The 14,779-nt window shown below is 41.1% G+C and overlaps 1 protein-coding gene and 1 long non-coding RNA gene across 2 annotated transcripts; both read right to left on the reverse strand.

The window, feature by feature from the left end:
• Window positions 1–3,509: 3,509 nt before the first annotated feature.
• Window positions 3,510–3,913, reverse strand: LOC110431505. The gene is made up of 3 exons (XR_002448953.1): window positions 3,825–3,913; window positions 3,650–3,736; window positions 3,510–3,563 (listed from the first exon to the last, which is right to left on the reverse strand). It is a non-coding gene; the product is annotated as an uncharacterized LOC110431505 (long non-coding RNA).
• Window positions 3,914–4,462: 549 nt separating this feature from the next.
• LOC110431506 lies at window positions 4,463–13,621 on the reverse strand. Its single transcript, XM_021450608.1, has 3 exons — window positions 13,421–13,621; window positions 4,868–4,966; window positions 4,463–4,804 (listed from the first exon to the last, which is right to left on the reverse strand). The coding sequence occupies exons 1-3, from the start codon at window positions 13,619–13,621 to the stop codon at window positions 4,463–4,465; spliced, it is 642 nt and encodes a 213-aa protein (XP_021306283.1).
• Between the last annotated feature and the right edge of the window lie 1,158 nt (window positions 13,622–14,779).

Here is a 14,779-nt window from a genome sequence, read left to right on the forward strand (position 1 = left end):
CACAAAGAGTACATCGCGTGCGTCAAAATAGTTCTTAGCCTATGGGGCATTAGGCACAAACCGTGTACCTTTCTTGCACCAAACTAACACTATCTCCAAAGAGACCGAAGTGAGATTCTATATGACACACGTCATCTAGGACTTCTATTGGGTGCTTCCAAATATATTTCGAAGCATATGGTACGTTCGATGCAATTCGTGCACCTATCTTGCATCAAGATTAGCACTATCTCCAAACAAAGCAAACTGAGCTTCCACTTGAGCCCCTTTACCCAGGAGTATCATCAGGTGCATCCAAAATGGTTTCTTAGCCTATGATGCATTAGGCGCAAACTGTGTACCTATCTTGCAACAAAACTAACTCTGTCTCCAAACATACCAAAGCGAGATTCTATATGACACATGTCATCTAGGAGTTCTATTGGGGTGCGTCTAAATGGATTTCTTAGCATATGGTATGTTCCATTCAATCCGTGCACCTATCTTGCATCAAGATTAGCACTATCTCCAAACAGATTGAGCCGAGCTTCCACTTGAGTCTCTTCACCTAGGATTATCATCACGTGCTTCCATAATGGTTTCTGAGCCTATGGTGCATTATGTGCACACCATGCACCAATCTTGCACCTAAACTAACACTGTCTCCAAATAGATTGAAGCGAGATTCCATATGACACACATGATCTAGGAGTTCTATCGGGTGCGTCCAAATTGATTTCTAAGAATATGGTACGTTCCATGCAAACCGTACACCTATCTTTCATCAAGATTAGCACTATTTTCAAACAGACCGAACCGAGCTTTCACTTGAGCCTCTTCACCTAGGAGTACCATCGGGAACTTTCACAACAATTTCTGAGCCTATGATGCAGTGGCACAAACCATGCAACTATCTTGCACTGAAACTAATACTGTCTCCAACTGGACCGAAGCGAGATTCAATATGATACACTTCATCTAGTAGTTCCATCAGGTGCATCTACAGTTCCATCGGGTGTGTCCAAATTGATTTCTGAGCATACGGTTTGTTCCATGCAAACTGTGCACCTATCTTGCATCAAGATTATAACTATCTCCAAACAGACAGAACCAAGATTCCACATGAGCCTCTTCACCAAGGATTACCATCGCGTGCATCCAAAATTGTCTCTTAGCCTATGGTGCATTAGGCACAAACCGTGTACCTATCTTGCACCGAAAATAACACTATCTCCAAAGAGGCCGAAGTGAGATTCTATATGACACTCGTCATCTAGTAGTTCTATTGGGTGCTTCCAAATATATTTCTAAGCATATGGTATGTTCGATGAAATTCGTGCACCTATCTTGCATCAAGATTAGCACTATCTCCAAACAAAGCAAACTGAGCTTCCACTTGAGCCCCTTTACCCAGGAGTATCATCGGGTGCATCCAAAATGGTTTCTTAGCCTATGATGCATTAGGTGCAAACTGTGTACCTATCTTGCACCAAAACTAACTCTGTCTCCAAACAGACCAAAGCGAGATTCTATATGACACATGTCATCTAGGAGTTCTATTGGGGTGCGTCCAAATGGATTTCTTTGCATATGGTATGTTCCATGCAAACCGTGCACCTATCTTGCATCAAGATTAGCACTATCTCCAAACAGATCGAACCAACCTTCCACTTGAGCCTCTTCACCTAGGAGTTCCATCGAGAATTTCCACAACGATTTCTGAGCCTATGATGCACTGGGCACAAACCATGCAACTATCTTGCACCGAAACTAATACTATCTCCAACTAGACCGAAGCGAGATTCCATATGATGCACTTCATCTAGTAGTTCCATTGGGTGCATCTATAGTTCCATCGGGTGTGTCGAAATTGATTTCTAAGCATATGGTATCACTACACCACAACACCGAGATTGCCAATAGACGATCTGACGCTAAAAGCACATACAGCGACAGACCGTCTGGCGCAAAAAAACTATAGCGACAGACTTCTGCAGCCGGAGAAAGTGCTGCCGCTAAAAAACTTTGACGTCAGACAGTAGTTTTAGCGACAGATAGTCTGTTACCATGAATATTTATAGCGACAGATACTCCATTGCTACTCTTTAGCTACAGATAGTTCGTTGTCATGCATTAGCGACATATGATTCAACACAACATATATTTACAGCGACAGATCGTTTAACAGTCCAATTTAATGTACAAAAAAAATATAATTTTTAGCACATATAATAACATTATCGAAATCTTATTATAGTGTCCACAAGTCATGAAGATACAGAAGCCACATACATATAATATCCAAATTTGTCCTTACATTACATCCAGCAAAAGTGGACCACCAAATATATTTGTCTTGCCATACATCACACATCCAGCAAGGTCAAGCACCAAAAGAATTATAGTAGTACTTTGTCTTGTCATACATCACACATCCAGCAAGGTCAAGCACCAAAAGAATTAGACACTACTACTTTGTGTTTTCGATTCTCAGGTTTGTGCACTGAATCTCATTTCTAGGACTAAGAAGTCAAAGCCAAAAGGAATGACTTACCAAAGGTAGAGCTCATCCATCAGTAGAATAATATTCTAGAAACTCAAGTCAAAGGCTAGTTTGGAGCACTTCCTGGAAAACAGAACCATGTAATCAGAAACTATAGACCTCATTTGGTGCGACAAATGTCTGTAACATTCAGTGAAGTTTAAATTAGAACAGTAAATTACATCAGCTAAGAGAAACATGGTTCTGGTTTGTGCCTTGCAGTAATTTTAGCAAAGAGAAAATGAGAACATAAAGTCACAGAAGCACATAAAGTCTGGAAGATATGATGGTTAGTGGGTAGGAACTATTTCACAAGATGAGTGCAGTTCATGACTTAGAAAATACTATGAAAGCCATAGGAAAGAGCACCTCTGCTCTTATTCAAATAAACAAAACTGAGCAGTAATTTGCTCACTAGGATATTACAAGTTGGCACTAAGTTTTATAGATTGATGAAATAAAATTAGGAACATACCTACAGTGCTCTTGAGAGGTCCAGATGCCTTCTTCTTGCATTCCTTAAGCTACACATATAGGATTAATAATTAAGAACATTGGTCATGCATCTTAGATCATAGCAAAATAAAAATTATGTCAAGTGTAGTTTGTTACTTTATTGTATGGCCATGTGATGGTCATCTTGAGAGCACTAGCCATAGTCTGCACGTCGCCATAAGCTCGGGGCAGCAGAGCATCTCTTTTCATCACAACATTAACAACTACTTCACAGTATTCATTCCCAAGTGGCTCGCCTCCTACCATGGTGTTTGGATTAGTTGATGTGACTGTTCCCCTAGCCACAGCTAAATCAGATCTCAACATAGCAAATAATATCACATCGCTGCCAACCTGAAATAAATAATGCGCTCATAAAAATTTTAAAGCAACATATATGAAACCATAAATTAATGCATGAAGACAAGAAAATTACAAGGTTATCATGAGAAAAGCGAGGGCCATCATTTTTTGGTGTAGTTCTCTTGTTCCTAGATGAATGGGCAACATCATGTCTAAGGGGCTGCAAGCTCTCACCAGTTCCAGCCTGAAGTTAAGATACAGTCATGAGAGTTGCAAAACATGAAACATATTTAAATCATAGAGAAATATTGTGCAGCATTGCAAAATTACATGTGTATCATTTGTTGTAGTGGTCATGTTAATAGCTGATCGGGCTGCAACAGTCCTAGGGGGCAGCAAGCTCTCTTGTGCTGCAACCTAAAACAAATAATGCACTAATGAGAACTATAAAACATGGGACATATTTAAATCATAGAGAAATATTGTTGCAGCATTGCAAAATTACATGTGTATCATTTGTTGAGGTGGTCATGTTAATAGTTGATCGGGCTGCAACAGTCCTAGGGGGCAGCAAGCTCTCTTGTGCCGGAACCTAAAAGAAATCATGCACTAATGAGAACTATAAAACATGGAACATATCTAAAGTCATAAAGAAAAACATAGCAGCAGCATAGCAAGACTACATGTGAATTGTTTGCAAAGCAAGGGTGGATATCAGTTGGTGCAGTATTCATGTGCATAGCTGACCGGACAGCTACAACAGGCCTAATGGGGGTCAAGTTCTCTTCAATTTGAACCTGAAATAAACAATTCACTTATGAGAATTGTGGAGAAGGGAACATTTTTAAATCACACATAAATGATTTGTAAGGGCAAACATTTGGTGTTGTTATGTTCATAGCTGATCGGGTTGCACCATGCCTACATGGAAGCAGGTCCTCGTCCTCCTCGCCATACCGATCATTTTCTTCATCCTATACATAATTATCATAATTTTTAGGCTGAGGATCATTATGTGCTTCATCGATATGTTCTTCAGGTGTCAGACTCTACACAAGAATCATAACAATATTATTTATTAGCTTCCATCAGTGAAATATATGTGCACATTAAGATGTGTAAAGGCATAATTTATTCTAAGTTCTATACCGCATATTGTCTTGAATTAGAACCATGCTGTGGCAGGACTTCAACATTTGTCCTTCCTTGTGCCAACCTTTCCTCTTCCAATTCCAAAATACGTTGCTCAAGAGCTCTGTTCTTACTTTCAGCATTCTGTCGAGCAACAATTTCCATTTGCATCCTTGTTGACATGAGTGCTTTGAGCCCTGGGGTACCAACCTCTTGGGGAGTTGGTCCCAGACCCAAAACACGAACACGTCCTCTTAGCTCCTTTGCTCCGCAAACAGCAGCATACGCATCGCCTTCTTGAATTGTTTTATCCTTCAACTCTGGTTGAGCTTCAACAATGGCTTTAAGCTCATCCTACAAGACATGAATAAATAAAGTGTATACAACATATTCATGTTTCTTTTTGAGAAAACTTACAATCGTTCCTGCTGCCTCCCTTAAAGGCACACCATTCCTTCTTGTATGTGTATTAATATACACTTCATCTCTTCGAGGGGGACGTCCAAGTGCTTTACCCTACAGGTTTTATAACTATGTATACATGAAAGGCCATAAAATAATATAATTGGTGAGTAAAATGATAGAATTCGGTACCAAATTATAACTACGACAAGCATGGCTAATGCTTCCAGATGTATGATGAACCCTCAACTTCGCACGATTTGTGATGCGAGCCCGCTAGGGTTTTTGGCCTGATCTTTCGATGAGAGGCGCTGGATAACTCGATTAGTGGATGGAGATGACGTTCACGGCCCGACTACAGCCCTCAAGACCGCGCCTTAGCAACCGATACACCACGTCCAACAGCCGTCACGATCTTGTGGAGCGCGACAACCAGCCCCTAGGGCTCCCGTCCTGCAAGCAATCGAAGAACTAGCAAGAATGAGGAAACAAGCACTGAATTTGCAAGATGAATTGAAGGTTTTAAACTGAATCTTAATCAACAATGGGGTTCCGAAGACAAGGAGGCGGGCGGCTGATCCTGCACGCGCGCCTACAAGCAAGTAGCGAAGGCTAAACTTTATCTAAACAAAACCAAGTTGTTCATGGCGGCTCTAGATGTAAATAAATAGAGGGAAGGACGACCAAAGGGGTGCTAGAGTCATCCTCCAACCCTAGGACGCGTCCCTAATGGACTCAACTTGATACATGGGCCATTGGTCCAAAATAGGGTGACGCAGCACCAAAACAGAAAAAGGTGTCGGCACGAAAACAAGGACTGCGCCCTACTCATAAGCCGCATAGATATGTGGTTGGACCCATTGGAAAGTAGACTTCATGAGCTTTCCAACAAGTATAGGAACGTCCCAGTTGGAGTCCATATGACGCCGTGGTGATCCATACAAGTTAGAGTTATTTTCCAGTCCGAATCCAACTCCCAAAACGTGTTGGGTTTGGACTCTTTGTTTCCTTGCTTTAGAAACGACGTGGTAACTTGACAGAGGATGTTGTGGAGGCTTGGACCTGATCTCCAATCACCTTTGTTAAGTTATCACTCTTCCCATATGCAATCAGTCCTTGAAGTTGGTGTTGCCTCAAATTCTGAATGCAGTTGAACCTTCCATTGCTGATCTTGTCCATTATTCCTGAGCAACACCAAAGTGCACGTGTCTCCATTGTCTAAATATGATTGACAAGAGTTTAAAGCTGAACTTACTTGAAGGTTGAGTTGACGGGCACGAGCACGAGTAAGAGGACCAGCTATAGGTTGTGTCGGAGAGGATGTAGGATATGTATCGCTGGTGGATGTAGGATATGTATCGCTGGTGGATGTAGGATATGTATCCCTGGTGTTGATGTCCTCATCATCCTCCCTTTCTTGCATTTGAGTCGTCCTCGACTCAACCTCATCTTCCTCACCCAAATAAGGCTTCAAATCTGCAATGTTAAATGTGGGACTAACCCCAAAATCTGCAGGAAGATCAAGCTTATATGCATTCTCATTAATTCGTTGCAGCACTTTAAAAGGACCATCAGCTCTAGGCATCAATTTGGATTTTTTCAGTTCTGGAAATCTATCTTTTCGCAAATGCAACCAAACCAAATCCCCAGGTTCCAGAATCAATTGCTTTCTACCTTTATCTCCAGCGCATTTGTACTTAGCATTCATGCGCTCTATGTTTTGTTTAGTGGCTTCATGCAATTTTAACATCAATTCAGCACGTTGCTTAGCATCAAAATTTATTTTTTCAGAACTTGGCAAAGGCATTAAATCAATAGGAGCACGTGGCAAGAAGCCATAGACAATCTCAAAAGGAAACATTTTTGTAGTAGAATGCAATGAACGATTATAGGCGAACTCAACATGAGGCAAACATTCTTCCCACATCTTAATATTCTTCTTTAAAACAGCCCTTAACATAGTGGATAAAGTTCTATTAACAACTTCAGTTTGACCATCAGTTTGGGGATGACAGGTGGTGGAAAATAAAAGCTTAGTCCCCAATTTGAACCACAAAGTCTTCCAAAAATGACTAAGAAATTTAGCATCACGATCAGAAACAATTGTGTTGGGCACACCATGTAAGCGAACAATTTCTCGAAAGAACAAATCAGCAATATTTGTAGCATCATCAGTTTTATGACATGGTATGAAATGTGCCATCTTAGAAAATCTATCAACAACCACAAACACACTATCACGTCCCCTCCTAGTCCTTGGTAGTCCCAACACAAAATCCATAGATATATCCTCCCAAGGAGCATTAGGAACAGGAAGAGGTAAATACAAACCGTGGTGATTTAACCGTGACTTTGCCTTTTGACATGTTGTGCAACGAGCAACAAACCTCTCCACATCTCTCTTCATCCTGGGCCAAAAGAAATGACCAGCAAGTATGTCCTCGGTCTTCTTTGCTCCAAAATGTCCCATCAAGCCACCTCCATGCGCTTCCTGCAACAACAACAAACGAACAGAGCTAGCTGGAATGCATAGCTTGTTAGCTCTAAACACAAACCCATCACTAACGATGAATTTATTTCACCCTTTTCCATCTTTACAATGCAGCAACACGTCTCTAAAATCAGCATCATGAACATATTGGTCTTTAATTGTTTCTAACCCAAATATCTTGTAATCAAGTTGATTCAGCAAAGTATATCTCCGTGATAAAGCATCAGCAATAATATTTTCCTTCCCTTTCTTGTGCTTAATAATATAAGGAAAAGATTCAATAAATTCAACCCACTTTGCATGCCTACGATTCAGTTTTCCTTGACTACGAATATGTTTCAAAGATTCATGATCAGAATGGATAATAAACTCTTTGGGCCACAAATAATGCTGCCATGTCTCTAATGTTCTAACAAGAGCATAGAGTTCTTTATCATAAGTTGAATAATTGAGAACAGGCCCACTCAATTTCTCACTAAAATATGCAATAGGTTTTCCCTCTTGTAATAAAACACCTCCCAAACCAATTCCACTAGCATCACATTCAAGCTCAAAAGTCTTATTAAAATCAGGAAGTTGTAGGAGAGGTGCATGAGTTAACTTATCTTTCAACATGTTGAATGAATTCTCTTGTGCTTTGCCCCAATCAAAAGGCACCCCCTTCTTTGTAAGCTCATTCAATGGTGCAGCAATGGTGCTGAAATCCTTCACAAAACGGCGATAGAATCCAGCAAGTCCTAGGAAACTCCGCACCTGGGTGATAGTATTTGGGGCAGGCCATCCCTGTATAGCTTACACCTTGGCTTGATCAACCTCAATTCCCTGTGGAGTCACAACATAACCAAGAAAAGACACTCGATCGGTGCAAAAGGTGCACTTCTCAAGGTTACCAAATAAACGTGCCTCGCGTAGTGCATTAAAAACAGCACGTAAATGATCAAGATGTTCATCCAATGATTTGCTGTAAATCAATATGTCATCAAAATATACGACAACAAATTTCCCAATGAAAGCACGCAAAACCTCGTTCATTAATCTCATGAAAGTACTAGGTGCATTAGTTAACCCAAAAGGCATGACTAACCACTCATACAAACCGAACTTAGTTTTGAAAGCAGTTTTCCATTCATCTCCCAATTTCATACGAATCTGGTGGTACCCAATACGTAAATCAACTTTTGAAAACACAACAGCACCACTCAGTTCATCTAGCATATCATCTAATCGTGGAATAGGGTGTCGATATCGAATGGTGATATTATTAATAGCTCTACAATCAACACACATACGCCATGTTCCATCTTTCTTAGGCACTAAAATTACTGGAACAGCACAAGGACTAAGAGATTCTCGGACATAACCTTTGTCTAGTAGTTCTTGCACTTGTCGCTGAATTTCCTTTGTTTCCTCCGGGTTTGTCCTGTATGGTGCACGATTTGGCAAAACTGCTCCAGGAATAAGATCAATTTGGTGCTCAATCCCGCGTAGTGGAGGCAGCCCCGCTGGTACCTCACTTGGAAACACATCAGAATACTCCTGCAAAACGTTAGCAACAGCAGGGGGCAAAGAACATTGCATATCCTCAATTGAAATCAAAGCTTCCTTGCATATCACAGCATAAGCAACAGAAGTGGATGCATTGAACTCATTAATATCTGATTTGGTAGCTATCATACAACATCCTTTCAGTTTTATCTCATCTTTGTTACCAATTACAGATTTATCATTTTTATTGCTCTCGCTCTTTGCTTTAGTAGCCCTAGCAACATCAGTTTGCATAATAGTTTCAGGGGACATAGGATGCAACACAATTTTGCGATCATGGTATAGAAAAGAATACTGATTTGATCTACCATGATGCATAGAATCTCTATCAAATTGCCAAGGTCTACCTAGCATAATGTTACAAGCTTGCATAGGTACAACATCACATTCAACAATATCTTTGTAGGATCCGATGGAAAAATTAATTCTCACAAGTCTAGTTACCTTTGCCTTACCACTGTTGTTCAGCCATTGGATGTAGTAGGGATGCGGGTGTGGTTTGGTGTTGAGGGCAAGCTTCTGCACCATATCGCTGCTTGCCAAGTTGTTGCAGCTACCTCCATCAATGATCATGCGACAAGAACGCTCTTTGATGACACACTTTGTTTGGAATATAATGTGTCGCTGATTTTGTTCCGCCATCTCCATTTGCGCACTAAGCACTCACTACACGATCAAGCTCTCATAGTGGTCCGCTTCACGTGCATTAATATGTTCTTCTATTTGATCTTCATTACCTGCATGGTCAGTCGCAAGCAGTGCAAGTGTATCCTCATCAAAATCACTAGCAGATGAGTACTCACCATCATCCCTGACAATCATAACTCGCTTGTTTGGACAGTCACGCATCATGTGCCCATATCCCTTGCACCGGTGACATTGTATGTTGCTTGTTCTACCCGTCGATGCCACGGATGAAGTACTCGCAGCAGGCTTTTGCATCGTCTTCACAACTGAATTGGTGGGGGCAGCTCGAGTCTTGTCACTAGATGATGGAGTAGAAATACGTGTAGATGGAGTTGAAGCCACGCGTTGCTGCCATGAATTAGCCTTCCCTGCAGAAATATTACTCCTTGTGCTAGCACGTCGTCCCTGCACTTCCCTTTCAGCTTTACAAGCAAGATGAAACAAACGGGTTACATTATTGTATTCTTTGTAAGCGAGGATGTCCTGAATTTCCCGATTTAACCCACCCAAAAATCTAGCCATAGCCGTTCCTCATCCTCCTCTAGGTTACAACGCAACATACCCGTTTGTAATTCCTGATAATATTCTTCTACACTTTTAGCACCTTGTCTTAACTGCTGCAACTTATTTATCATATCACGCGCATAGTAAGATGGAACAAATCTAGCTCTCATGGCCCTTTTCAGCGCATCCCAAGTTCTAGGTAAGTTATTAGGATTTTTCTTTCCATATTCTATCCACCAAACAGAAGCAAAATCTGTAAACTCACTAGTAGCAGCCCTAACACGTGTAGTCTCAGGAAATTCATGACATGCAAACTTTGGATCAACAGCAATCTCCCAAGTGATGTAAGCATCAGGGTCATATTTACCATCAAAAGGGGGTATCTTAAATTTAATCTTACTGAAAGCATCATCATTATTGTGTACCTCGCGTCGGCGGTTGCCACCCATACCTCTACGGTTGTGACGAAGGCGACGTCGATCACGAGTGTCTTGATCATCATGTTCAGTATCACCAGTGTAGTCATCTTCATGACTACCGTGCTCTCGATCTCTCTCCTTTTCTTCTTTATGCTTCTCTTTATCTTCGGTGTGGAAAGCATCAAATCGCCTTAGGAGAGCAGCAAGGCTTTTGTCCACACTAGCAACGGATTCCTCCAAACTTGTGAGCTTGTTGTTTGTGGCAATCTGCGTAGCCTCCAACTGCCCCAGCTTTTCATTCGTCACCTGCAAGTCGTTATCAAGTCCCTCTGTGTGCAGCTTCACTTTCCTTTCAAAATGTTGTATGATGCCCTTAGTGCGAGGTGTAAGTGGTGTTTCGTTACCATCATCTGCCCCTGGCATGGTTCAAAGACAAAGACAACAAAAAGGCAAGTGAAGAAATAAAAGCCCTACAACTACTAGGATGTAGCTACAGCAAGTCGCTCACACTCAACCTGTAACACAAGTTCTTACCAATTCTTACCTTGCTTGACAGGAGGGGTCGTCTGCCAACAAGTGTACAGCAATGGACGAAGTGTATCGGTGCTGCAGTACAAGACCTGTCAAGCTGTAGAGTATGTGGAGCTATAGGTGGGCTGAAACAAGGAACGAACTAGCACCACGTTAGTTATAAAAGCGAGCTGAATAAGCGTTCGACGATGGTACTGTGCTGGTCCTAGGCTAGACCGTGCTAGAGACGCGAGCCTGGACACAAAGGAAAACCACAGCACACCCCCCGAAAACAAGGTGGGACAAACCTAAAATCAATATGAAAAACAACCCCTTTTTTTGAATCTTTTCTCTTTTCTTTTTTTTCTTTTCTTTTTCTTTTTTTTTGGGCAACCTCAAAAACTGATTATATGAACAAAAGAATACAAAAGAGCAATTCGCTCCACACACTTTTTTCGCTCCACACTCTCTCTCTCTCTCTAGAGTAAGGCAAAACAAGTAGAGTTATCTTTCTTTTGAACTCAGATTGGAACTCTACTCGATCCGGACCAAGACCACAGTTCAATTCAGACTTCGCAACAGATTCGACAGAGAGAAGATATGGTAATACTCGGCTGTGTATAGATGGTGACAAGAACTCGAAACTCTAAAGGACTAGACACTAAGACCAGCAACTCGACACAAACCGAAGCAACGCAAATTCAACAAGCCCTAACTAAAACGGTACTAGCCAAGGCACAAAGGTTTAATAGGATTATGGAAAAACTAATCTACTATATTTTTTTGGCTTTTCTGAAATATAGGAAATTAATTAAAAACAGCAAAGGATTAGAAGTCTCTCACCGAAGAACCTTGCTCTGATTACCAACTGATGCGAGCCCGCTAGGGTTTTTGGCCTAATCTTTCGATGAGAGGCGCTGGATAACTCGATTAGTGGATGGAGATGACGTTCACGGCCCGACTACAGCCCTCAAGACCGCGCCTTAGCAACCGATACACCACGTCCAACAGCCGTCACGATCTTGTGGAGCGCGACAACCAGCCCCTAGGGCTCCCGTCCTGCAAGCAATCGAAGAACTAGCAAGAACGAGGAAACAAGCACTTAATTTGCAAGATGAATTGAAGGTTTTAAACTGAATCTTATTCAACAATGGGGTTCCGAAGACAAGGAGGCGGGCGGCTGATCCTGCACGCGCGCCTACAAGCAAGTAGCGAAGGCTAAACTTGAACTAAACAAAACCCAGTTGTTCATGGCGGCTCTAGATGTAAATAAATAGAGGGGAGGACGACCAAAGGGGTGCTAGAGTCGTCCTCCAACCCTAGGACGCGTCCCTAATGGACTCAACTTGATACATGGGCCATTGGTCCAAAATAGGGTGACGCAGCACCAAAACAGAAAAAGGTGTCGGCACGAAAACAAGGACTGCGCCCTACTCATAAGCCGCATAGATATGTGGTTGGACCCATTGGAAAGTAGACTTCATGAGCTTTCCAACAAGTATAGGAACGTCCCAGTTGGAGTCCATATGACGCCGTGGTGATCCATACAAGTTAGAGTTATTTTCCAGTCCGAATCCAACTCCCAAAACGTGTTGGGTTTGGACTCTTTGTTTCCTTGCTTTAGAAACGACGTGGTAACTTGACAGAGGATGTTGTGGAGGCTTGGACCTGATCTCCAATCACCTTTGTTAAGTTATCACTCTTCCCATATGCAATCAGCCCTTGAAGTTGGTGTTGCCTCAAATTCTGAATGCAGTTGAACCTTCCCTTGCTGATCTTGTCCATTATTCCTGAGCAACACCAAAGTGCACGTGTCTCCATTGTCTAAATATGATTGACAAGAGTTTAAAGCTGAACTTACTTGAAGGTTGAGTTGACGGGCACGAGCACGAGTAAGAGGACCAGCTATAGGTTGTGTCGGAGAGGATGTAGGATATGTATCGCTGGTGGATGTAGGATATGTATCGCTGGTGTTGATGTCCTCATCAATTTGCTTTTCCTCTTTCAGTGCGAGCCTATGGTAGAAATTATGACTTGCACAATCGTAGACAAGCAATAGAAAAGAGATTTTGATATGAACTTTAGCTTACTTGACATTCAGGAGACCTCCAAAACATAATAAGATCATTCAAGTCTTCATCATTTAATATATTTTTAAGTCTTTCCTTCATTTGTTCATCTGTTAATGTTTCATCAAAATACTTGTTTTTTAAGTCTGCCTTATAGTCCTTCCACTTCTTTGCAGCTGTATCCATAAACCATTTCTTGGCAGCAGCATCCACATCATAGAATGCCTAATTTTCCATTGGAAATGAGCCATTAGATAATGTACAAGTTGTTCTAAGTTGTTATTCTGCACATATTATACTTGCTGCTATGAATTGGATAACTTCCATAAGGTCAGACAATTACCTGCAAGTTATCCCAAACTTCAAGCTTCTTTCCAAGGGGAACAACCCTCCAATCGTTAAATCCAACTGGTAATTTCTTTCTCACTTGACAGCCAATGGCACTAGCAAACTTCCTATAATCATCTCCTACAGGCTGACCATATTGATTGAGATTTATTTTAATTTTAGGCATATCAGCTGTCCTTGAGAATATGTCATTCATTGTGGTGATGCCCCTTCCTTTCCTCTTATAAGTACCATTGTGCAAATCTATACAGATGAAAACATAAATCTGAATATTTTAGAAAAATAGCACATGTTCTTAGAAATTATAGCAAGAAACAGCAACAAATGTCCTTAGAAATTTTAGAAATACAAACCTTTATTGTTACATAAGAATTCCCCAACTAGTTCATAATCAGGATCATCAGTTATCTGCTCATTTGCAGACTCTACAAAATTTCGTTGTGGTCTTGGTCGCAAATTATGATGTTCAATGGCTGCATCACTTGTGTTATGATTTCTCTACAGGAAAATACACATGGAAGGCTCAATCTTTTAGTATAATAATGCTGCAGCTATACTAAATCTGTTTTTCTCGATCAAATGTTGTAGGGATGCCATCTAAAATTATTATCTGTATTCATACTCATTTATAATTGTTCCAACACTATTGTACATGGCTAACCTTTGTTCTTTTAGTTGGTTGGGCAGGCTTGAGTGCAGCTCTTAGCTCATGAACACCGAGGGAATCCATCTTCTCTTGGTTTCTTGCAACATGTTCCCATTTCTGCCTCTCATACTCAGTCATGCCATCAGCTTCATTACCCCTTCCTCTTGCGCTTGACATTTTTTCTCCTAAGAAGGTACAAAGGAATTAGCAATCATTTCCTTGGATAAGAAATAATACAAACTGATTGGAATAAAGTTTTCAAGTATCAATGAGGCAATCAAATACTGCAGAAATAAAACTTACTTTTTAGGCTCAACAATTATACCATCTATGTCTGTCCTAATAGTGGGTACAACCCCATTAATAACATCCACAGTCACCTTTGCATTTAGATCAGGCAATGGCAGAACAAGTCCATTGCCATTATCTAAGTGCTCACTCTCCAAGTTATCCATATCATAGAAATCTCTTGGTTTGGACTGATGAACAGAAACCCACTCAGAACCAGCATGTTCAAGCACATAGAAGACTTGCACAGCTTGTGATGCTAGTATGAAAGGCTCATCTGATAATTTTTCACCAGTATTGAATAAATGTTTAAAGTTGACAGTGGTGACCCCGAACTGATCAGTTTTAACCCATTTGCCCCGCACACGGTTGTCAACCCAATCACACTTGAAAAGAACAATATTTCCTCTCTGGTTATAG

The sequence above is a fragment of the Sorghum bicolor genome, unplaced genomic scaffold, assembly GCF_000003195.3.
Source record: "Sorghum bicolor cultivar BTx623 unplaced genomic scaffold, Sorghum_bicolor_NCBIv3 super_35, whole genome shotgun sequence".
Taxonomy (NCBI): Eukaryota; Viridiplantae; Streptophyta; class Magnoliopsida; order Poales; family Poaceae; genus Sorghum; species Sorghum bicolor.